Raw genomic sequence first — 23,227 nt, forward strand, 5'->3', positions numbered from 1 at the left:
AAAGGATAAGAGGCTATGACATTATGTCTGCGGGGTTAAGGTGTCAGAGTCAAAGCGTGAACCACTATTACCGGATCAATACTTCTCAGTTTTGCACTTATCTCTGGACCAGTGGTTAGCAGCAGCTTTTCTGGATACAAACAGGGACTAAATGCCACTGAGAGGTATACTGCATGCCCTCTCCATTTTGTAGAACTAGGCAAGAATGTTATAATAAAAAACTGATATTTTATTCTCTTACGTCTGCAATGCATTTTGAGAGAATTTTTGTTTAATAGAATGAATAAAAATCATTCTTTGTAAAGCAGTCCTTATTTTGGATAGTGTTGGTCACTCCACACTAAAGCCTCATTTATACTTCATCGTATGATGGTGCTGTGCATTGACAATGTGACTTGTGAGCTTGTAGAGCGGCTATTTTCTACGCACCTCACACCATCGTACGACGAGCATAAATTAGGCTTTACAGTAGGGGGGTATTCTTGTGTCTAACATGGATAGTCTAGATTTTATTACTGTACTGGGGGCCATTAAAATGACCTATGGCTGAATTATTCCTGGGTGCCCATAGGGAGAATAACATCTACCCCATTATTTTTCCCCCCTCCTTTATAGATTTAGAAACAAAACGTGCTCTCATGTCACACCACGTCTTCACACGAATAAAGGAAACACGGTCGCAGTCAAGAAACAAGAAAAAGTGCTTCTTGAGTTCCCCAGTTGAGTGTTTGCCTACTTTCAAGTCTTTCATTAAACTTCTGAAGCTTGAGTTAATCCTGGCTGCATGTACAACAAAAACGCGCGGCATTCAACAATTTTAAAAAGACAAGAGAGAGAGAGAGAGAGAGGTAGAGAGAAAGAGAAATAGACAGAGAGAGGGGAGTGGGGGGGGGGAGAGAATAGAACTGGCCTGATGGCTCCATATTCATATTCCTATGCAGGCGTTATCACTTAAAAGGCTTTCTAATTACAACAACAAGACAAAAACTCCTTGGATTCCTTCCAGACCCGCTAAATGATAAAATAAGCTTGCACTCTCTCTCCTTCTTAATCTCTGCAAAGCACCTTGGAGCCTCATCTCCCAAATACAGGCGAATGAATGTGAAAATGCCATTTAGAGATGCAGGTGTGACATTTGATAAGAAACTTCTGGATTAAATATGTTCTGCTAATGAGGAACCCAGCTACCCCATCAGGGCAAACTATTGGTGGGATTGTGTGCTCGCTGATAACGTTCCACACGCAAACATCCAAATTCATTATTAATAAACAGCCGCAGTCTCTCTATCACACAGAAAGTCTGGATCCTTCAGTGGAGAGAGAGGGATGTTGCTTCTCATTAGGAGAAGCTAAGGAAGAGAGAGAGGGGGGGGGGGGTATAGGCAGTATACACTGTGTGTGTGTGTGTGTGTGTGTGTGTGTGTGTGTGTGTGTGTGTGTGTGTGTGTGTGTGTGTGTGTGTGTGTGTGTGTGTGTGTGTGTGTGTGTGTGTGTGTGTGTGTGTGTGTGTGTGTGTGTGTGTGTGTGTGTGTGTGTGTGTGTGTGTTTGGTTGTGGGTGGGCGGGGGGTATCAGCTGTTTTCATATTTAGCTGTTTGGGGCTTTTTAGGGAGGGGGAGAGAGGCAGTTTCAAAGAGTATGTTAATGGCGCACCGAATGATAGGAATAAAAGAGTTCAAAGTTTCAACGGATCTGGCAATGAGTGTAATTCTCCGGCTATAGCTAATTCGGAAAAAGAGGGGATAGTGGGCTAAGCCATTGGTGCAATAGGCTGGGAATTCCCTGGCCCCAGCTTGACATTTATAACGATTTGGAGAAGATTAAAGCCGTATTACTGCTGTAGTCCATAATGTGTCTCTGTAATGAGGTGTGAGTGCATTACCATCCTGTGGAACTTAGCTGCTGTTTCTGGCGTCAGAAAGGAAGAGACAGAGGGAACTCATCGATGGTTAAAAGTGACTGGACACTTGGCTGTACATTGGTCATCTCCAATGTACAGCGCGAATGGAAAAAAAAAAACTCAAAGCATGGAGCTTGGAAGCTTGTGAGGGGAAGGAGAAAGGATTGTAGAAGTCGGCCAGAGGAAGTTGAGGCTGCCATCATTGAGGACTTGTCAGTCTAAACCAGCTTAGTTCAGCCAGCCAGCAAAGTGTCTCAGACTGACAGGCAGCACTTTGTTACTCGGACCAGTAACTGGAGGTTCATGTCTGCCGACTGGAAATATTCTATATTCAAATAGAAATTAGAAAATTGAATGTGTTATTTCAAGCATAGGATTTGGCAGTGGCTACGTTTTTTTCCAAAGGTTCATACATGTACAAACCCCCCCCAAAAAAAATAGCTTTAGGATTTTTGCCAGTATTCCATTCGCGCGATTATTATTTTGTCCTTACTATGTACAGTAAAAAAGAAACAGTTGCCAAGCGGGCGCAGCAAAGAAAATGAATATTCCAAAGGCTGTTAAAAAATGCACACGTTATCTGCAGAAATAAAAACACAGGTAATTTTCTGTTAGCGTGTGCAAATGGAGGTTGCAGGTGTCGTCCATCCATTGAATCAGTCTTTATGATGTTAATTAGTTGTTAGCGTAATTTGCAGCCTCCGCCATCAACCGTGAGGAGTTCAGAGACCCGCTGTTAACTGGGAGTCAATGCCATGGCACGGTTTCAAGAGCTCCCAAACAGGACGGCCAGCGATAACAAACAGGTGATGGGCCCTGATGCCTATGGCTGTGAATATTACAAAGACAATTCAAATAGTAGGGAGAAATGAATCTTCCGGACAGCCTATCAAATGTTAAAACAATACACATTGCATGCTATTTGCTTATGCAGGCGGTGATAAACTGTGCTTATTTAAAAGATAAACAAAGGGGAAATCTAGCGCCGTAAATTGTGCACGCGTGTTTATTCCCTATGAGTAACACCAGAGGTTTATAGTCCTAGACACACCATCACAGGCACCTATACTTTATGACTCCGCTGTTTGTGCGATAGCAGTATTTATGATATTGGAATTTATGTTGTACTGTATTTTCCACTGTCTGTGTGGGAGTGGTGGACTTGGCTTTGTATTCCAAAAGAAGGCGGTTATTTGTCTCGCGTTGGAGTGAATGTCTTTGAATTACGTCAGTTTCGCAGAGGTCAGCTTCATTATCCACACTGGCCTTCTCAAAGGAGACATGGCCTCGCAAGGTTAAATTCAACATTCCAAGTTTTTTTTCTCCAGGAATGAAATCCATTGGAATAGAGGGAGTTTCATCCCCTCAGCCCCTGCAACAGCTAATCTTAACCCCTCGCAATAACATTTCCACTCCACTTGCTCCGACTCCAGACACATTTGCTCTCCCTCGCCGCTCGTGTCCTGTTAAGATTTAAACAGCAAACATAAAATGCAGAAGATAACCTGCGAAGGCTTTGGAGACTTGACTCCTAACATTATTTTAAAGACCAGATCTGAGAGTTCCAGCGCAGCAGTCAGGAGCGATTATCTGCTGTGATCCCTCTCCGATGCACCAAAGTCATTCATCTGCCGATCCTCCGCACCCCCCACGGCCCCCTATGCAAAGGCAGACCCCCTAATCATGTCGACACTGTGTGTCAGTGCGGTGGATGAGTAAGGCCTAGAGATGAGAACAGCTCTGTAAACATGGGCAGGCAGCAGGGAGCTTCTGTCTCCCCCCACTCTGCTCGGAATAAGCAAACGGGAAGATTTAGGGATTTTGCCGGGGCCCAACTTTGTAGTATCGGCTCAGGGTCTTTTTTTACGACGTTTTTCCAGGGCGCTGCCTATGGGATATTGTTCTTAGCTTATGAAGTGCTGCGCGTCCGTTATAAGCTGTGTGTCTTTTGTCAACAGCATTACAATTTTGGGGGCCGATTCTTATTCTTTTTTTCCCCCTCGCCCCACCCATGGATTTAACTCTTATACAGTGTAATACATATAATTTGTATGTATTTTGTCATTGACCTTTGCTGTTGACCTCCAGCACACAGATAAACCCACCAGAATCTTTATGAGGAACTCATATAATACTGCAGCAGCAATATTTCATTTGACCTCTCTATTGTTACAAGACAACTTTTTTTTTCTCCACACTGTGCTGATTATGAACTATCATGACAGACCAGTAAATCTAGTATGCATGGACACTGTGCATTCCATAAACAGGCAAATGCAATTGGCTATATCAAATGGGATGTATATTAACAACAGTTGACTGTGCTCTCTCTCTCTCTCTCTCTCTCTCTCTCTCTCTCTCTCTCTCTCTCTCTCTCTCTCTCTCTCTCTCTCTCTCTCTCTCTCTCTCTCTACCCTGTCAGGATTCTATTATGGAGCATGCGCCCGCCCCTTGTTTTGATACAGCGGTAATTTAAAGACCGATCTTAATTGACTTATTTTTTCCGCATGTCTGTCGGAGCTTGTGCATGCACCGCAATAAGAGTCTTGTTTCTTTATTGGGCCACACACAATGTACTGAGTTCAATTTTACCATTCATAATGAATGCAGCCTCGCCATTCAAATGCAGCCATAAGCACACAGCAGATAAGAATTTAATTAAATGTAGATTAAAACCAAACAGGAAAACACACTGGCTGATAATTTTTTTATCACGTCCCCTGGTCATATTTTTCCCTCATACTTTCGACTTGTTCCTCCTTGGGCTACATCTTTTCAGCTTGCCAAAAGTGGCGAAACACCTCACACATCTCGCCATGGCGCCGTGAGATTGTGTAAAATGCAAAACGAGGGGCGGTCACACGATTAATCACAATCCTTGTGTCGGGGAGGATGGAGGGCGGTGGATGTGTGGGGGGGAACAGAGGTGGAGGGAGGGAATTAGTCGCTTCATCCCAAATTTGCATCATATTCCAAAGGACAATCCCAGCACTGTAGGCAAGGGGAAACATATCTCTCACTCTGCAGGAACAATTAAATATTTTCTACAATATTGAATAAATGTCACCTTCAGTATCAAATTGTCCATACTTGCTAAACACGATGTTACAGTGAGTGCCTGGAAAGCATGCCTGAGAAGCGAGAGAGAGAGAGAACACTATTTCAGACATGGACCACAGCCTCGAATAACACAGCACACATTCAGGAGCTGTTCACCTCGGGCACTAATAGTGTGATGAATTCCACTGGGATACAAGGGAACCAGAGAGAACTATAGCCATTGTTTGGCAACTATGCACTGCTGAAATATTGTGCTACTCAGTTATAACATGTATCACACCAAAGGGTATGTTGTGTGCGGAGGACCCATTTACGGAAGCATTTACATATCTAAATGTTTTCCACAGTTTAGAATCTTCCTTACATCCTGCAATCGTAGGGCTGGTTGTTTGTGAATTTATTTTTGTTTTCCTCAGAAGAAGTACCGCTAGTCCCCAGAACCATCTGGCATTACTTATTATGTAGCATATTTCACTTGGATCCAGCTTTCCTAACAGTTTGAGACAGCTGTTGGCTCACAGAGGCACCTGAATACAGCTTGAAAGACATTCAAGTCTGAATCCCAAGAGCGGACCGTTTTTTTTATCAGTGGTGATGGCTCGGTCCTCCACCTGCACAAAAATTCCCCATGACCTACTCAGATAAGATCGTTTATATGCAGGCCTCAAAACGTACACAGTAAAATCCTCAGTGTTCATTTATACATTCGTAACTCCCAGAGTGTACAAACGGGTCCATTTGGTTACATTTGTACACTCCGGGCGTTAAGAGGATTTTTATTGTGTAATTGCTGAAGAAATAGAATTCGCTGTAATCTTGTTACTGGAGTTCCAGCATTAAAATAAACATATTGCGGTCTTGCACCGGTAGACATGCTTGTCTTGTGGTCAAACTGGCTGGACAGTGTGGCACGGGGGGGCTTTCATTTCACCACTCGAGCCATCGCGGCCATCTCCTCCGAGGCTGATGCCTTCCTCTGCCGCTGCCCCGGCCTCGCTGTACCCCATGCCCGCCTGCCCACCATGCTGCTGGTGGTGCATCTCAGTTCCACTCTATTACCCTCACGCAAGCGATTGGCCTTTTCTGTGGGGAAAAGAGCAATTTCCTGTCGCAGTCTGTTTGATCAAGTGCTAAACCCTTGTGATCAATAGAGAGACAGATGTCGGCTCCAGATGGCCGCGTGGTGATACCTGGGGCAGTGCGGGGGCTTGCCAGGACGACAGAATGGCAATGAGCAAGGGCAGCGGCTGCACTCCCGTTGCACCAGCCACCGAGACACAATGTGACAAACGCAATTAGGCCTTTTAGCTGCAGATTATTTATTTCTCCCGCAAACCGACAGAAAATTTAATTAGCACATACTTAAAGCAATATGTAGAATTACAGGGGTGCAGAGACACAGGGCATGTTGGGGAATGCCACGCCGGTTTGGCTGGCGCGCGCCCCATGTGTGTGTGTGTGTGTGAGTGTGTCTGTGCTCTTATTCTGTCTAGTGCTTTGTAGCACCGTACACCTGCAGTTATTATTGGTCCTACATTTTATATCGGCCAAGCATGCAAGGATCGGGGCCGCAAATTTCGTATCATATCAAGTATTCGTGAAGAGAAACGTGTAACTTAATAAATCCTGTTCCACACAACCGGATCAATAGCGTTGCACTCCAAAATGGTTGACAGGTGCATCTCGCTGGCTCTCTGTCCTTCTGCAAAACGCCAGAAGGCCCAAATAGACCTTTCCAAAGATGAGTGAGAGACTGAGAGACGGTTCCATTTTTTAAACGGCATGCATTTGCATTAGGGCCGGCATCCACCGCAACATACGCACACTTGCACGCGTGCGTCGCACACACACACACACACACACACACACACACACACACACACACACACACACACACACACACACACACACACACACACACACACACACACACACACACACACACACACACACACACATAAACACAGACGCAGCCAGCCAGCCAGCCCATGTGGCGCAGGGCCGGAGCCATGTTGGAGGAACCACTGAGGCACGTTGTGGTGGCACCGCGCACTACCAGAAAAACCGAGCTAGCTGGCGTTGGACCTCTGCCGTTCACCTGCTCCCACAGAGGCATGATGGGTAGGGGGACGTGGGCCATGGGGCCGCAGCTGGGGGTTGGGAGGGGGTTTGGTCCGCGGTGCTGCTCGGCACAGCAGCGTCCTGTCACAAGGGGTCTTCTGGTCCCATTAGCAGGGCTTGGTCAGAACAGCCCCCAACCAGTGTGCTCCCTCAGCAGGGGCCGCAGTAAACACATGTCGACTGGCCGCAACCAGGCCCCAACCAGGACGCAGGCAGCCCTACCCACAGAGCAAGCGCGGCTAATAGAGTGCTCATTGGGACAAACCTGTCTAAATAAAGAACATAGCGGACTAGACCCAAGAAGAGCTAATCAGAGAAGTCCTTTAATAGCGCACTTGACTCCGGTCTGTAGAGGGAGGAGTTGGCTGTGTGTGACAGTTAATGAGGGAAAACAGCATTGTGCTATATAGCGTTGTCTTAAAGAATCTGCAGCTGGCATTGTCTTGGACTGACGGCACTTGTCTCAAAATGTGTAGTGCAAAATAGAAAGTGTGAAATGCGCTGCGTTTTGATTGTGCTTTGTTTTCTGGTGCTGTAATGTGTGGAGCAATGTATTAAATGTATACGGGAAATATTTTAAATAAGTTCAGTTTAGTGCAGGTCATTTTTCATATAATAGATTTTTTACTGTACAATAAAACAGTTATTATAATTCACAAACAATTCAACACATTTTACTTGACTACATTTTATTTAATAAAGGATATAATATGAAATGAATGCATTTCTTTAAAAAATGTTTAAAAATAATATATTTTATGGGACTCTAACAGACATATATGATATGCCTTACTAATTCACATTTTGTTCAGTTTTCCGTCTCTCACTCAACACTGTAACACTGTTACCAGCCAAACAGCCACTCGCTAGCATGATTCTCACTTCAATGAAAAAGCCACAAGTCTCCGGAGACCTGCTGGAGAAATGTCTTTTAATTGCAAAGTAAAGCGTCTTATTTTTAAGCAGTCAAGTATTTCCTCAGTCACATCATTTCCAGAAGTAGTAGTTTATTTTTTTTTCCCCAGCTGTTTTTCTTCTCCACAGAATTCATAAATGTGTGGTGAATGGGATTGTTCTGTGACGTGTGGCGGTTTTATGTCTTTGTTGCCTGTGAATGTATACTGTAGAGAGACCATGCACGACGCTCCCCTGGGACGACTTTTTAATTTGTGAATTCTGACCTGCGTGCCATTCGCTCGAGGCCATCCATGAGCTCTCGGTGCTGGCTATCATCTGCACAACACTTGAAGCTAAAATTAGTCTGGACATTGTAGTGCGAGGGAGTGAAATCATGGTTTTGGGTGGGGTGTCAGGCAAGGCAAGGCAAGGCTCGATAAACAAATATTTACTCGGGAATGTTTCTTTCACTGGATTTATTTTTTCTCTCTCTAACAAATGTGTGTATCTTAAATTTTATAAAATACCAAATACTACCAAATACTAAACAAAATATATTTAATATTACTGAAGAATGCCATTACAGATTTGCAACTGACAAGAAATTTGAATATATTTTAATATGTAAAAAACTAAAACTAAAAAACTAAAAACAAACTGAAACACAATGTCATCCCAAAGCAAGTCAAAACTAATTTACAAAAAAAAAGAATCTGTTTCCTTGAATTGCTTTCACATAAAGAGACTAAGGTGTTCACCACCTACCTCCTTGGATGTGAGGACAGAATCTGCCTGCTGTGCTGCTTGCCATCATGTCTGAGGCGTCTGCATCAACACAGCATCATCACGGCAAAACGTCCATTGGCTGCACAGCTTGAGCTTAAGCTTGAGTGTGAGAAGAGTGCCTCCTAGTGGCCAAAGGTAACATTGGCGGAGGAAGCGTAAGAGGAAGAGGCAGACAGAGTCAATCTGTGTCAATGCAGGGGCAGAAGACGCTCTCACAGCGCAATGATGGTACAGTTAGCTGATTCTAGTTTACTGTGTCGTCAACGATATGAGCTTGTTTGACCCTGTGAGTGATGTTCCTATTTAATACCACTGGTTGTTTGGAAAGTATTAAGTCACTATTTTCTGCTTTGCTTGCTCTGGGTTGTGGTCTGATGGTGGTTTGACAACTATGACTCATCTCATTGTGTTCAACTTTGATGAACCCAATGAAATGATCTCCTGCATCTCCGAAGATAATTGTAATGAGCATTGTTGTGTCGTGAGATTTGCATGCAGATGATGTTCATCTACGGTTAATTTCCGAGTTTCATTGCCAGATTCAGGAATCACATTCACTGGGGGACTTTAGGGTATGTGTTCTGTGGCGATCTACCTCTGCTAAGATTGAGTCTTGTTAAAAATCTAGAAGCAGTTAACAACGTGCAGCTACTTGATATTCGTAGCTGCCAGGAGGCTGTTCCCATTCGACCAGGAGGACTTGGAGCTGATTTGGAGACAAGAGTAGAGGTCTTTAATTACAACCCTCTCTGTGGCCTCAGGCACTAGCCTCACTCCACAATTAAGACCAACAGTTAGCAGCACACTGCCAATGGAACGAGAGGAGACCTTTAAGGGCCCAAACAGTCACACCAAGGAAAAAGCAGTCTGGCAAATCACCGTCAGGCTCTAGTAGCTTGACAAGGATAGAAATGAGGCAGGTCACAATTTGTCTCTGCCATGAATTTAAAGTTTAAAACTTTTTCTTCTTTGTTTACCTTGTGTTACGTTTTTCCAACACCACTATGCATACCCGCACTTGCTCAACCCCTGCCCCTATCTCAAAGCGAACTGGGTGATGCGTTTTAAAACATGAGCCACGATGCATTCGGATAATGTTGATAGGCTACTGTTAGTTTTCCCAAAAGCTCCATTCTCCCATCCCATAATATGTGGTTTTGGTGCAGTGGGACTGTACTCTAGTGCTGTAATGGCCTCTGCAATGGTAATGTGTTTGGACAGATGGGAGAGGCAAGTGCTGATGTGCTTAACTACGCATTTTACAGCTAAACTATTAAAGAGTTGTGCTGTTTACACACCAACATTTGAATACCTGTCTTCAGGCCAGTTTAATTATCCGGGCCCTTCTGTTATTTTCGGCTGCTTTGTTGTCTCTGAGCTCTGCACAAGGCTTGAGAGATTTGTTTGTGCCTTCATTAAGATATGGTGGCGGTGTGCAGGGAGCAAAAATAAATGGGGGGGGAGAGAAACTATTTCATTCCTGCTGGAGTATCTCCTGCTCTCCTCTCCCTGCCGCCCCCATACATACACAGATACTGTACACATCCGTTTTCTTATAAAGTCATTTAAAGCGAGGAAATTAAAAATGGCCTCTGATGCCTGCACTTTGAAATCTCTTGGGGCTTTAGGAAAAGGGGAGAGGCATACATGTACCTTATTAACAACCCAACCCCCACCCCTCCCAACGCCGATTCATCCCGAGACGTTTGATTAGAGTATAAGTACTTATAGGGAAAAGGGGCTTGCGTTGTAATTTTGTTTCTTGAATTCCTTCATATGTTCATCTTCAACTGCGTGTTCAAATAAACCATTAATCAAAGGGAAGAGAGAGAGGGAAGAGGGCATTTAGCCAGCAGAGCCACAGTGAGCTGGTGGATATGGTATTGAGAGACTGTAGGAAGCAGTGGTTTTTTAATTATCTGGACTACGTACAGGATGCCGTTTTTGATTGTTTTAATGAGGCAGCTGGCCTATTGTCTCCCCTTAATTCCTCTATTGTTTTTAGAATATGTCATAGTTCTTTATTCTTTTATCAGGTGCTCTGCAGGAGGATTTAGACAATAGCCTTCATTCCAACTGCATTGGCCACTGCACAAAGGCAGCTCACTGCAGACAGTTAACAGGCAAACAAGTGCAAATCACATGCTGCACTTTTTTTTAGTCTTTCCCCTAGTTTAAAGACTTATGGTTTTGCTCTTTCACTCTCACTCTTGACCTCGCTGGTGCTGTGCCATTCATGGAGATCACACCATTGTCATAGGTTTTTAACCTGTGTCTCTGTGACATGGATTGCGAGCCGTGAAAAGGCTCTCAGAGGAAAACAACCGTGGGGAAACTGAGGAATACTGAGAGGAGACTGCTGTCCAGGAATATGTGTTTTTGTGTGCTGCCCAACCAACGCCTCTGAGCAGTCCCATTTCCTATGGCAGAGCCATCTCCTCCTGTGTGTGTGTGTGTGTGTGTGTGTGTGTGTGTGTGTGGGGGTGTGTGTGTGTGTGTGTGTGTGTGTGTGTGTGTGTGTGTGTTTACAAAAGTATGTGCATGTGCGTGGTGGTGTGCATGTATGGGTGGGTGGGTGGGTGCATTATGGAGTATGTGCATGCGTGTGTGTGTGTGTGAACGTAGGACTGGGTGATTTTTCACCAAACCGTCGTGGGGATGACTATTAAAAAAGTATATATATATTTACACAATGAGATTTTTGATATAGTAATCACCGTTAATGACTATATAATAACTAAGTGGGTAAAGGCAGAAAAGCTAGAACAGCCAGGTAAGAAAATGACATCACTTAACTGTACTACAGCCTTTAAAACCAGAAAAAAAGACAATTACTTATGCTGTATTACGATATTATGATGTTCAAAATCCCAGACGATATTTAGTCTCGTATTGATATAATATCGATATATTGCCCAGCACTATGTGAACGTGCTCATGTAGTGTATTACTTGCATGCATGAGTGGGTGCATAATGTAAGATGTGGGCGCGTGCGCACATGTGTGTGTGTGTGTGTGCTCATAGCGCATTACAGTACCTGTCTCTTGATTGGTTCCCAGTGCTGTAGCAACCAGACTGCTGCCTCAGTGTTTTGTGGGGCTTGGTGAAAGTGGGACAATCACTTCTACAATTCACTTCCAACATTTTCACACACAACAGATGGGATCCGTAGCATCCTTGGCTGAAGGGCCCCAGTCTCAGTGTGTACCCCGTTGTCAAATTGCAGCATCTAAGCACTGTAAAAAAATGTTTTCATCAGGCTCTACACAATGTACTTCAGTGGAGCCGAGCAGGGCATACAGTATCTTTGATTTGGATTGATCTAAAAACGGCGATTTGTATCGGGAGTAACACGGCCTAGTTCATAATTCTCTTTGTAAGCAGAGTGCCTCTGTGCTAAAGATCTTTACAGGGGATGAGAAACTTTTGTGGTGACGACTGCGATATACCCCGACACCCTCCAATCCCCCCCCCACCCTATTGTCAGTGGCAGTTTGTATCTACCTTGATGGTAACTCGGGCAGGCAGCGGAGAGGAGTTTTGTTATTTTAATTAGGAGATAAAAATTCAAAGGGCCTCTCCAGGCAGTGTGTGGTGTGACAGAATCAAAACGATGAAGTAGAGCGGCCTGAAGTGTGCGTCTCGTCAGAGCAGATTGGCCGACAGATACGCGCTGCTCTTTAAAGCATACGCACACACACACACACACACACACACACACACACACACACACACACACACACACACACACACACACACACACACACACACACACACACATGCAGGGACACACCGAGATTCGCCCCTGCACACAAATGTGACTGTGAAAGATGGCATATTTTAATGCCATTTCACTTCTTTGACACATTCGTACGTTCGTCTAATTTCCAGTGCTCCACTAGCAGATAGGGGCAGAGAGGTTTTAATCACAATGTGAAATTTGAAGTACTCAATTATAAATTGAAATAATGGATCAAATCATAATTTAATGCGAGCGATGATTTATAGTTTATGCATCCCATGGTAGGATGGCTTAGCTTCTGTCCATTCTTGTTCATTAACCAAATAAATCTGCCTGAAAAATCAAATTTATTATACTGTAGAAGGAAACCTCATGTGATGATCTTAACCCTGTCCACAGGGCGGTTTGAAGCCTCAGGTTCTGTGTAAACATGAGTAATCAGCGTAATCACAGTAAATCGGCTGGGCGGGGTCCTTCCCATCGCCTGTCCCTGCCTCCACGCGTCTCCGCAGGTCTTTCTTTATTCCACAACAGATGGGCTCAAATCGCCAGGGCCCCTCGCAGCCTGACGCTCCGTCGGAATGTTTGCACATCTTTGAAAGCTAACAGCGCGCTTTAATTAATTGTCCAGCTTTCGTCAGAAACAATGTCCTAATTCTGCCATTTAGCGGGAGCATATCATGGTTTGTTGTTATCTCCCCAGCCAGATTTCTGTAAATAGTCACATTAAAAACTTTAATCTCTTCAGTGGAAAATGAAGTGCAGCTGAAAAGCCTGTCATGTGCTGAGATAAATATTATCTAAGCTAAAAACCTCCCCCGCCCCCCGTCCCCCCCCCACCACCACCACCACCACAGCCTACCCTCTCCCTCCCTCCTGCTCCCCTCCTTTCTCTGACTTAATGAATACGTTCAGAAGATTTTCAGAGGACCGTTTAATCCCAAAACACAACAACCTAATAACGTGGAGGACCTATCTCACTGTTCTAGCCTGAACAACTGAGCCTGGTTGAAGTGTGATGGCGTTGAAATGGAGGCCCGGTGTCCTCAAAGATCACGTCACATGCGGTCAATTTTTAAACGTGGTCCTTGTGTGAACCTCCGTCCTCGGCGGGACCATACAGAAAGGTCATGTATCTCACAGAGCTCCGCGCAAATGCCACATCTCCCTTTAACCACTTAAAAGTTCAAGGTTCTTTGTTGTTATGTCTTGTGTACAGGTACATGGCCGGCTCTTCTAAAAAAAGCAAACATCTATTGCATATATCATCGCTGTCGGGTGGAAACCTTGTATGTCAAAAACTGTTACTTTTCAGAAAATGGACGAAATGTTCGCGTTGTGAGCTTGTAGATCGGATATTTTTGCTACTTTTTGTGACACTGTGTAGTATGACTAGGTACAGCATTGATTTACAAAAAAAAACACAGATGAAATATGGAGATACTGTATGAGGTTTCTGCCCAACAGTGACTCCACTCCTAATTATAAACATTTTACAGTATATACTTATTTATATACTTAGTTGACTGGGGTACTCCAGGGCTCTGAAATAGGCCCACTAGTATTTCCCGCTACACCAAAGCTATTCACGAAAATATCCTATCTAGAAGCACTGTGGGCCGAAATGGTTGCCCCAAAAACAGGGACGCTATGTGCCTATAGTCTTTCTTTTAAGTGTGCTGGAAAACACGTCTATTTTTCCCAGCATGCATCTAAACTGTCCCTTCTATTTCTGTCGTGTCCAGGTGGCCAACTGTGGTGCACCACCACCAAGAACATGATGGAGGGCGAGGAGCTGGTGGCGTTCGCCGTGGACTTTGACTCGCGTCTGCAGGCGGTGAATCACATGTCTCTCAGCGAGGGCATGTACCCAGCCCGGCTGCTGGACAGCATTCAGCTCCTGCCACAGCAAGCCGCCATGGCCTCCATTCTGCCCACTGCCATCGTCAACAGTGAGTGGCTGCACACACATGCACACACATTTTAACAATTTACTCATGTCAATGTTAAAAAAAGATCCAATCTACAATCCTATTTCCAAAATGTTTAACATTTTTTAATGTATAAAATAGGGTTCACTTGATTAAAAAGACAACATGTCAGATGATGTTTAGTCGTCTCATATGACGATATCGATATAATATAGATATATTGCCCAGCCATAACGCAGTCTCACTCTAGATCTCTTGTGCATTGTCTCTTTCTCTCACTGTGTTTCTGTCTCTTTCTTTCTCTCTCTCTCACCCATTCACACACACACACACACACACACACACACACAGCGTAGTCCACCGCCTGCACTCAGTCACCTGCTTAACTAGGAGCGTGTCTCCGGTGAGTGTAGATTAACCCAGATGAGTCTCTGTGCTGGAGATAAGAGCCATCGACCTTCAAGTTTGGGGTTCACATAAACACGCCGAGGCTCAAACTAACCTGTTAATTGCAAATTACACGCCTCATGCAAATAGTGTGTTTGTTTACTTAATAAGGGCTATCTGGGTTCAGCTCGACAGGGAGGCTTCTGCAAGCAGATGGTCCAGTGTTCTCGTTTGCCCTTGAGAAAGGGCACCAACCCAGTGGTAGCAACACAGCTACATGGATGAGGATTTGGTTGTACAGCCTTGAAACATTAGCTTTGACTGTCCGTGCCACAGAAATATAGAAAAGGGGGGAGTTGTGTACGTTAGTGTGTGTGGGAGAGAGAGAGAGAGAGAGGTAGAAAGCAAGATACTTATGCCATCATAGCATGCATAAACACATACATATCGTCCCTGTCAGGCGGAACGGAAAACATTATGTACAAAACGGTTACATTTTATGAAATGGATCCAATGTAGTTATTACGTAGTCACAAGCTTTTTTTAATCCTTTTTTTCTTGACTGCATTCGCCAAAAGTAGCCGATCTACAAGCGACACGTTTGAGAGATTTGGTGCAAATGGGAAAAAAGCAGTCAAAGTACAGTTTAGAGGGTTTAAGTGGTTAACCACTTTCAACCTGGCGAATGTCATTATAGGCGTGTCACACCCACACCCTCATTCCAGAGATCCTCAACCCAAGCCTATTAACTAGCCTCACCTGTCTTTAGTTATCTCTAATCATCTACTGTAGCTGCATTCCCCACTGCCAGTCAGACCCAGCCACTCCACACAAGCTACTCACCTGTCCCTCATTAGTTCACTCATACTCCTCTCTTTCCACTCTAACTCAGGCAGTATAGAGCATCGCAGTTCCCGCCCCTTCCGGGTTCCACAGCAAAATACTCAATGCATTTTTCCCATTGACATTTCCAAAAATATTTATATCAATTAATTTAAGCCTAGAATCAAGCCATCCAGGGTCCTGGTGAATCATGACCATAAAACGTTTGATTCTGTGAAAAAAAACTTTTTTGAAAACGGCAAAACAAAGGGTATTTATTAAATATAGTATATCATATAATTAAATATAAAATAAAAAAAATCACAGAAAAAATATTTTATGGTCATGATTCACCAGGACCCTGGATGGCTTGATTCTAGGCTTAAATTAATTGATATAACTATTTTTGGAAATGTCAATGGGAAAAATGCATTGAGTATTTCGAAGTGGAACCAGGAAGTGGGCGGGAACTGCGATGCTCTATTGTTCCACTCTCTTAGAGAGATTCTAGCCACACCACACGGTCACGTCCGTGTACGTTTATAATCATTTATTTAGTGACTATTTTTTGCCAAACTGAACTTTGCCTTCGACTAAGTTTTTTGGATTTCATTAACATTTTTGAAACCTGCACTTGCATCCAAGAATGTCATTACAAGGCCAAAATGTTCAGAAATGTTCAAAATCATCAAATAGTGAAAACAGACAATCTACAACGTGCAACGTGTTACAACGCATTGTGAGCTTGTAGATTGTCCATTTTCGCTACAATGTCATACAACAAAGTAAAAAATGGGACAGCGATGGTGTGAAAATACTGTACTACATCCCCTCTTTGTCTTTATGTCTGTGTTGCAGAGGACATCTTTCCCTGCAAAGCATGTGGGATCTGGTACCGGAGTGAGAGGAACCTGCAAGCCCACCTGATGTACTACTGCAGCGGGCGACTGAGGGAACCGGACACAGTGGAGGACAGTGACACTGGACCTCACCAGACCCCCAGCGTCTGCCCCGTCCCACAGTGTATCAAGAGCTTCTCTTCAGCCAGGGCCCTGGAAATGCACTTGAGCACCGCACACAGTGGTGAGTGGAAACATGGTGAAGGATTTGAACTGTGTGAAGTTTGTGTGTGTGTGTGTGTGTGTGTGTGTGTGTGTGTGTGTGTGTGTGTGTGTGTGTGTGTGTGTGTGTGTGTGTGTGTGTGTGTGTGTGTGTGTGTGTGTGTGTGTGTGTGTGTGTGTGTGTGTGTGTATACAATGTATATATACCATATATAGATATTTGTGTAGACAGAGATTGTTTGTCAGTCATTTTGATAAAAGAGAAGTTCCTGACAGGTTGTGGAATGGGATTGGGAAAATGACAGTTATTTCCTTCTCTGAAATATACATATTCTGCTGTCAGACAGCACAGCTGACAGTTTATCGGCCAGCGAAAAAGAAAGGGGGGGGGGGGAATAACATCATTGATAGGAATACTTGGCATAATGCAGCGTTTGATGGTTTCTACAGTTACTGTAAGTCTAAAGGAGAAGTGGGAAAGACGAGATTGTGAGCAGTTCTCTCCCTTTTTATCTCCCACACAGGTGTCAAAATGGAAGAGAGCCTCCCTCCTGGCACCAGTTTGAAATGCACAATCTGTAACTACACGGCGGATTCTCTTATTACATTCCAGCATCACATCATGTCTCACTTGTCACAGGCGGCCTTCAGATGCAATCACTGCCATATCAGCTTCCAGAACCACAGGGAACTCTTACAGCATCAGGACTTACACGGGCACGGCAACAAACTTCACAGGGAGGGCGACGGTACCGAGCATTCCCCCAGGGGGGCCGAGGACAGACTCCAGCAGCAGCAGGCCCGCACCGAGCTGGCCAACAGGAAGGAGGCCCTGCTCGGAAGTCCCAAAGGGACGCTCAACAAGGAGACTAATACGGAGGGAGAGGGCGACAAGGCAGAGAAGAAGCCGATGTTGTCTATTCAGAAAGGCGACGCCCACCCGGGCAGCAAGGCCAGTTTCTCTTACACCAGGATCAAGTCTGAACCCTCAAGCCCCCGTCTGGCCTCCTCCCCTGTGCAGCATAACATGCCCACGTTTCCCATGGGCCCCTTCCTGTCTCAGTTTGCTTTCTCCCAGGATATTTCGGTGGTCCCGCAGGCGTCGGAGATCCTGGCTAAAATGTCGGAGCTGGTTCACCGGCGGCTGCGTCACGGAGGGAACAGCTATCCCCCTGTCATCTACAGCCCCCTCATGCCAAAAGGGGCCACCTGTTTCGAATGCAATATCACCTTCAACAACCTGGACAACTACTTGGTCCACAAAAAGCACTACTGCAACAGCCGCTGGCAGCACATGACAAAGTCCCCCGACTTCTCCAGCCTGTCAGACAAGGTCCCTGAGGCGGTGAGCCCCAACAGCGGCCACAGTTCAGTTAGCATGCTGGCCGGCTGCCAGCCCACGGAGGCCGACAGCCACCTCATGCAGTCTGCCTGTCTGAACTCCAGCGTTTTGGACATGATCAATGCTGGGGCCAAAGGGTCCGACAAAGAACTACCGGGGCAGGTGAAGAAGGCCTCCACCCCGACCGGCACAGAGGAGGGGCTGAACGGCAAGCCGGCGGAGGAGAAGAGCCCCACCACGGGTCTGGTGGAGAGCGACAACGACCCAAACAAGACGACCTGCGAGGCCTGCAACATCACCTTCAGCCGCCACGAGACCTTCATGGTCCACAAGCAGTACTACTGCGCCACCCGCCACGATCCGCCCATGAAGCGCATGTCTGCCAACAAGGTGCCCTCCATGCAGAGGACCATGCGGACCCGCAAGCGCAGGAAGATGTACGAGATGTGTCTCCCGGACCAGGACAACCCGAGGCCTCCCATGGGCCAGCCGGGTTTCCTGGGGGTTCCCTCGATGGGGAACCCCTGTACGTCTCAGGAGACCATGGAGAGCCTCGCAGACCGCTTCCACCCGCGTCACGACGTTTTCCAAGGTATGGTGCCCAAACACCTGGAGGCTTCCCTTACCGTCACCAAGTCCATTCTGGCTCCCAAATGCAACACCATGGACCAGCAGGAGCTCGATGCCCCCATTGATCTCAGCAAAAAGTGTTCGCCAGACAAGACTTGTAACTCCCCAAAAAGATTGTTGGATTATCACGAATGTACGGTGTGCAAGATCAGTTTTAACAAAGTGGAGAACTACCTGGCGCACAAACAGAACTTTTGCCCCGTCACAACGGTCGCCGCCGCCGCCCAGCAGCAACAACAGCAGCAGCAACAGACCGAGATTAGCAGCCTGGAGCCCAGCCTGTTCCCAGAAGTGAAGAGCGAAGGCAATAACAACCCCGATGACTGCTACGATAAGAGCCCGGGCAAATGTGAGAAGAACGGCAACGGGAAGATGATGGTGCAGAACGGAGGTATGTTTCCCCCACACCTGGGCCCTGGGCCGGGGCTCAAGCCTTTCGCTGAGCCCCAGCTCATCCCTTCTAAAGACGAGAACAAGAACATGTTTCTGCCCCACTGCCTTTATCCCGGAGCAATAAAGAAGGTGAAAGGTGCTGAGCAAATATCGCCGTATTTCGGGATAAAGCCGACCGATTACGTGGCGGGGGGGGCGGCGATGCCGGGAGAACCGGGCGAACAGGAGCAGGCCGTTAACGGCGGAGGAGGTGGAGCAGGTGGTGGTGGAGGGGAGACAGGGACGCCCAGAGATCAGCCCCAGCAGCCTGCTGCTAATGGCTGCCCCCACCCTGGCAAGGAGCCCCTGCCACTGTTGCCCAAAAACAGGGGCATGGTCATCGTAAATGGGGGGCACAAGCCCGAGGAGCGCTCGGGCACGGCTCCACCGCAGCAGGACAACCAGTCCCATAACCCCCAGCAGCCAGATGGCCTCCCCAGCAATCCCTCACCTACGTGGGGCACCGAGAACCCGGCTGACACCAATGAGAACGTGTCGCCCTCCTCCAAGTCCCCGACCGAGGAGCCGGCACCTGCAGCCAATAAAGGTGTGAACGGCTCGGCCCAGGCTCCTGGCAGCGGCAAGTACTGTCGCCTCTGTGATATCCAGTTCAACAACCTGTCAAACTTTATCACTCATAAGAAGTTTTACTGTTCGTCACATGCAGCGGAGCATGTAAAATAAGATGGGAGGTCCGTTGTTCTTCTCCCCACCTCCCCACACCCCCAGACCCAACACTGACCCCCAATCCCCCCCCAATTTTGCCCTTTTTCTTCTGTTTTGGTACACTGTTGTGTCTGGAATAGTGCATCATGCAGTTCTGAATGCTGCTTGTGGACAATCAAGAGAAGCTTCTTCTTTCATCGTTTTAAGACTGAAAAATGCTAAACCATTGGATAAAAAAGGAAAAGAAAAAAAAACGAATCTAGAGTAATATTGGTGCCACTTTCACATTTATTTATTTTACAATCAGTATTAATAGGAGTAGTGATTTTAATTTAAATTCAAAATGAAATTTATATCAGAGTTGTTTGTAATGTTATTGTATAGTCATTCTTGTGTAGCACACATATCGTTTACACTGTAATGTAGGCTCAATGAAACAATAGACAGAATACAAAAATGAGATGCATTTTAGACACAAAAATAGCTACTGAGGCACTTGTGTATTCTTATTTGCTGTACCAGTTTTTTGTATATGCCCAAAATGTCACTTTGCAGCTTGCTATTCATGACTTGTTGGCCTTAAAAATCACTATTTGGAGGTGATATAACCAGGCACAATCTTACGCCTCAGTGATACTCGGTTGTGAGCAGGTGTCGCGCACCAGAAATAGCCGATCTACAAGCTCACAACGCATCGCAGCGCGATGCGCTGTGAGCTTGTAGATTGGCTTCCGGTGCGCAACACCCAGACGCAACCACGTGTACCTTAGGCTTTACATTTTGGCATATACACATGGCTTTGCATACATATGTGGCTGTTTGTCCCTGTCTTTTTCTTCAATTCAGATGTGGATGTTTTCATGAGGATGGCAGCATTCTTGTACAGTACTCGTATTTCTGTTTGATGATACACTTTGGTCTCCCTTTTTGAAATTTGCTCTCAATGCAATACTTTGTAAATGAGGGAACATTACTGAAAGCAGTATTATGAAACGGGGACTGTGCATATAATTATTTGTAACCCCATAGGGAAAAAGAAAAAATGAAATTGTACAAGAATTACGTTTATTGCTGACGAACAAGACGGGTGGGAGGTTGGTTGGGTTACTGATGTAAAAATGATCATTCCAATGTCCTAATTATGGGAGAAAAATGTTTCTTAAAAAACGTTGTTGCTATGCATGTATATGGATGGAATACAATTCCAGATCTGTTGGAAATTTTTATTTTGATGTGGTGTCATAATTAAACTTAAATCCTCAGGATAATCCACTGCTGTCTGCTCTTTCTTTCAGTTTTAATTTTATATCAGTAACCAACACGGCATACTGTAAGTAGTAGTCAGATGCTAAATTATGTCAACTTTTATTTAGAATAAGACAAGTTCCCTCATATTCCAGACTGTCACACGTCTTGTAACTTTTTGTTAATAATATCCCTAACCCTGATAATTCTGATTCTGATTGAGAGGCACTGCAAGTAGACATTTGAGATTACAAATTAACTACAAATTAATAACACCATGATGAATATAAACTCATCATTGCAGAACAAAAAGAAACAAGGCATTGGTTCCTTAAAGGGCCATACAGTACCAGTGTTACTACATACTGTATCATTGTCTCTTGTCAACATTAGCCACATACAGTATTTTACATGAACCTTGAGCATTTTTAGACAAATTGCTTTCTTTTTCAGATATTGTGGTTGCTTACTATACGTTCTGTCCAATATATTACATATTGCACCAGAAAATGTTTGCCATTGTTAGCTAAAATGTTAACTATAGTTTAAAGCTTTTCAAGCAAATATTTGATGTTCAAAATGCAGCACTTGTGAGGAGGTATTTTTATATGGCATTTCCAAAGCACAATTGTGAATGGCTTGTATTGTATTAGAGTAATAATACAGTAATTTTAGATAAAATAACGAGAGAGAGACTCAACATGACTGGTGGGGAATGCCATTTAAAAATGTATGCTGAGATCTACTTACAGTAAGTATACATTGCATACTGTATACTTATGTACACCAATTTTTTTGGAAGACATGCGTAATCTCTGTTAATAGCTAAAAAAAATTTACTGGCATTGTCCTTTAAACATGGATAGATAATGTACTGCAGCCATTTTTGGCACTGATTAGCCATTAATGAGATATCATTTCCCAAATATATTTTAAAAAAATCCCACATATTGTTAAACTTTCAACACAACAAATCACAGTTCTGCTCTATACAAAAGCCTCCAGTAAAATTCACAGGTGTCTAATAAAACAAACATACAAAATTGGAAAAGTATCTCAGCTTGTAAAAAATTTTGACAATGTAAAAAAATTACCATTTGAAAATGGGAAACACCTTGCATCCAGAGCATGATGGATCAGTGGCTCCTCAATTTTATTTCAATGACATAAAATTATTTTGACCAAGTAAGTAACTAAAGCAGTGGTTCTCAAAGTGGGGCCCAGGGACCCTCAGGGTGTTTCCAAATGGACCCTTACAGGTCTGTAACTCTGAGCATTATACAAATGGAACCAAATGGCCCAGAGTTATGGTGGTTCTTTGAAATTAAAAGGTTTGAGAAGCGCTGAAGTAAAGAAACGCTTCACTCGCTCTGCGGTTTGGACTGTCTTAGATTGACCAGCTTCCTCAGGTGCTGGCTGATGATGGACGGCCTCTTGTAGATCATTTGACGGTCTGTTCCTGTGATGTGAATACGCGTGGCTGATGGATAGGACTCATCCAGGAACTTTGTTTGAAGTTTTGCGACCATCTGTTATGGGAAATAATCAATTGTTATGGATTTAACACTGAACTAATACTAATACTATTATTAACCACATTAACATTAATGTAGATTGGCTATTTTCAAGATCATTTAGAATTTGTTTGTGGCATTTTTAAAAGTTAGTGCTAGATCCCAGGAATTGTTATCACAGAATGCCCCACACTTACACTAACCAGAACCATACCAAACCCATGCTTAAACATAACCTACTAACAGTGTCTAAGTGTCCAATTGGTCAGGGCCTCTGTCTATCATTCTCCCGCCTCTACACTCCTTGGGATGTACAGTAACACTAACCATTATTAAACTAGACTTGCAGGGTTAATTTAATAATGCTTTCAGGGCTTCAGACAGGAATGATTTTAAGAGCAGTCCCTGAAGTTTCGCTTTAAAGCAGCTGCATGCCTTTTGGGGCATGTGAGGTAACTACACATCAACTATCACCTTCCCATTGACCCGGATCATCAGCAACTGGCTGTTTGTCTGAGGGTATAGGACCCTCATGTTTTGATATGTTAACCAGGACCACAGCCTCCTCACTAGCAGTGGCGGAACTCACAAGTACTCACATTTTTTACTTAAGTAAAAGTATCAATACGGCAATGTAGAAATACTCTGTTACAAGTCCGGAATTCAAAATTTACTTGAGTAAAAGTATTGG

The 23,227-nt window shown here is 44.6% G+C and overlaps 2 protein-coding genes across 3 annotated transcripts in view; one reads left to right on the top strand and one right to left on the bottom strand.

Annotated features, from left to right (window-relative positions):
* Window positions 1-19,795, top strand: part of zfpm2a (zinc finger protein, FOG family member 2a) — a gene marked incomplete at its 3' end in the record, with an annotated part of 145,707 nt that extends 125,912 nt beyond the window's left edge. For both annotated transcript variants that reach the window (XM_080427634.1, XM_080427635.1), the window contains exons 6-8: window positions 14,252-14,458; window positions 16,505-16,729; window positions 17,232-19,795. In XM_080427634.1, the coding sequence (XP_080283760.1) occupies window positions 14,252-14,458; window positions 16,505-16,729; window positions 17,232-19,795 (2,996 nt within the window). The remainder of the gene's footprint in view (window positions 1-14,251; window positions 14,459-16,504; window positions 16,730-17,231) is intronic.
* A 729-nt stretch (window positions 19,796-20,524) lies between these two features.
* Window positions 20,525-23,227, bottom strand: part of LOC308083764 (uncharacterized protein) — a 35,334-nt gene continuing 32,631 nt past the window's right edge. The window contains exon 11 of the mRNA XM_080426101.1: window positions 20,525-22,551. Within this exon, the coding sequence (XP_080282227.1) occupies window positions 22,384-22,551 (168 nt within the window). The 3' untranslated portion in view covers window positions 20,525-22,383. The remainder of the gene's footprint in view (window positions 22,552-23,227) is intronic.

This window comes from Gymnoscopelus braueri, assembly GCF_963280865.1.
Source record: "Gymnoscopelus braueri genome assembly, chromosome: 4".
Lineage (NCBI taxonomy): Eukaryota > Metazoa > Chordata > Actinopteri > Myctophiformes > Myctophidae > Gymnoscopelus > Gymnoscopelus braueri.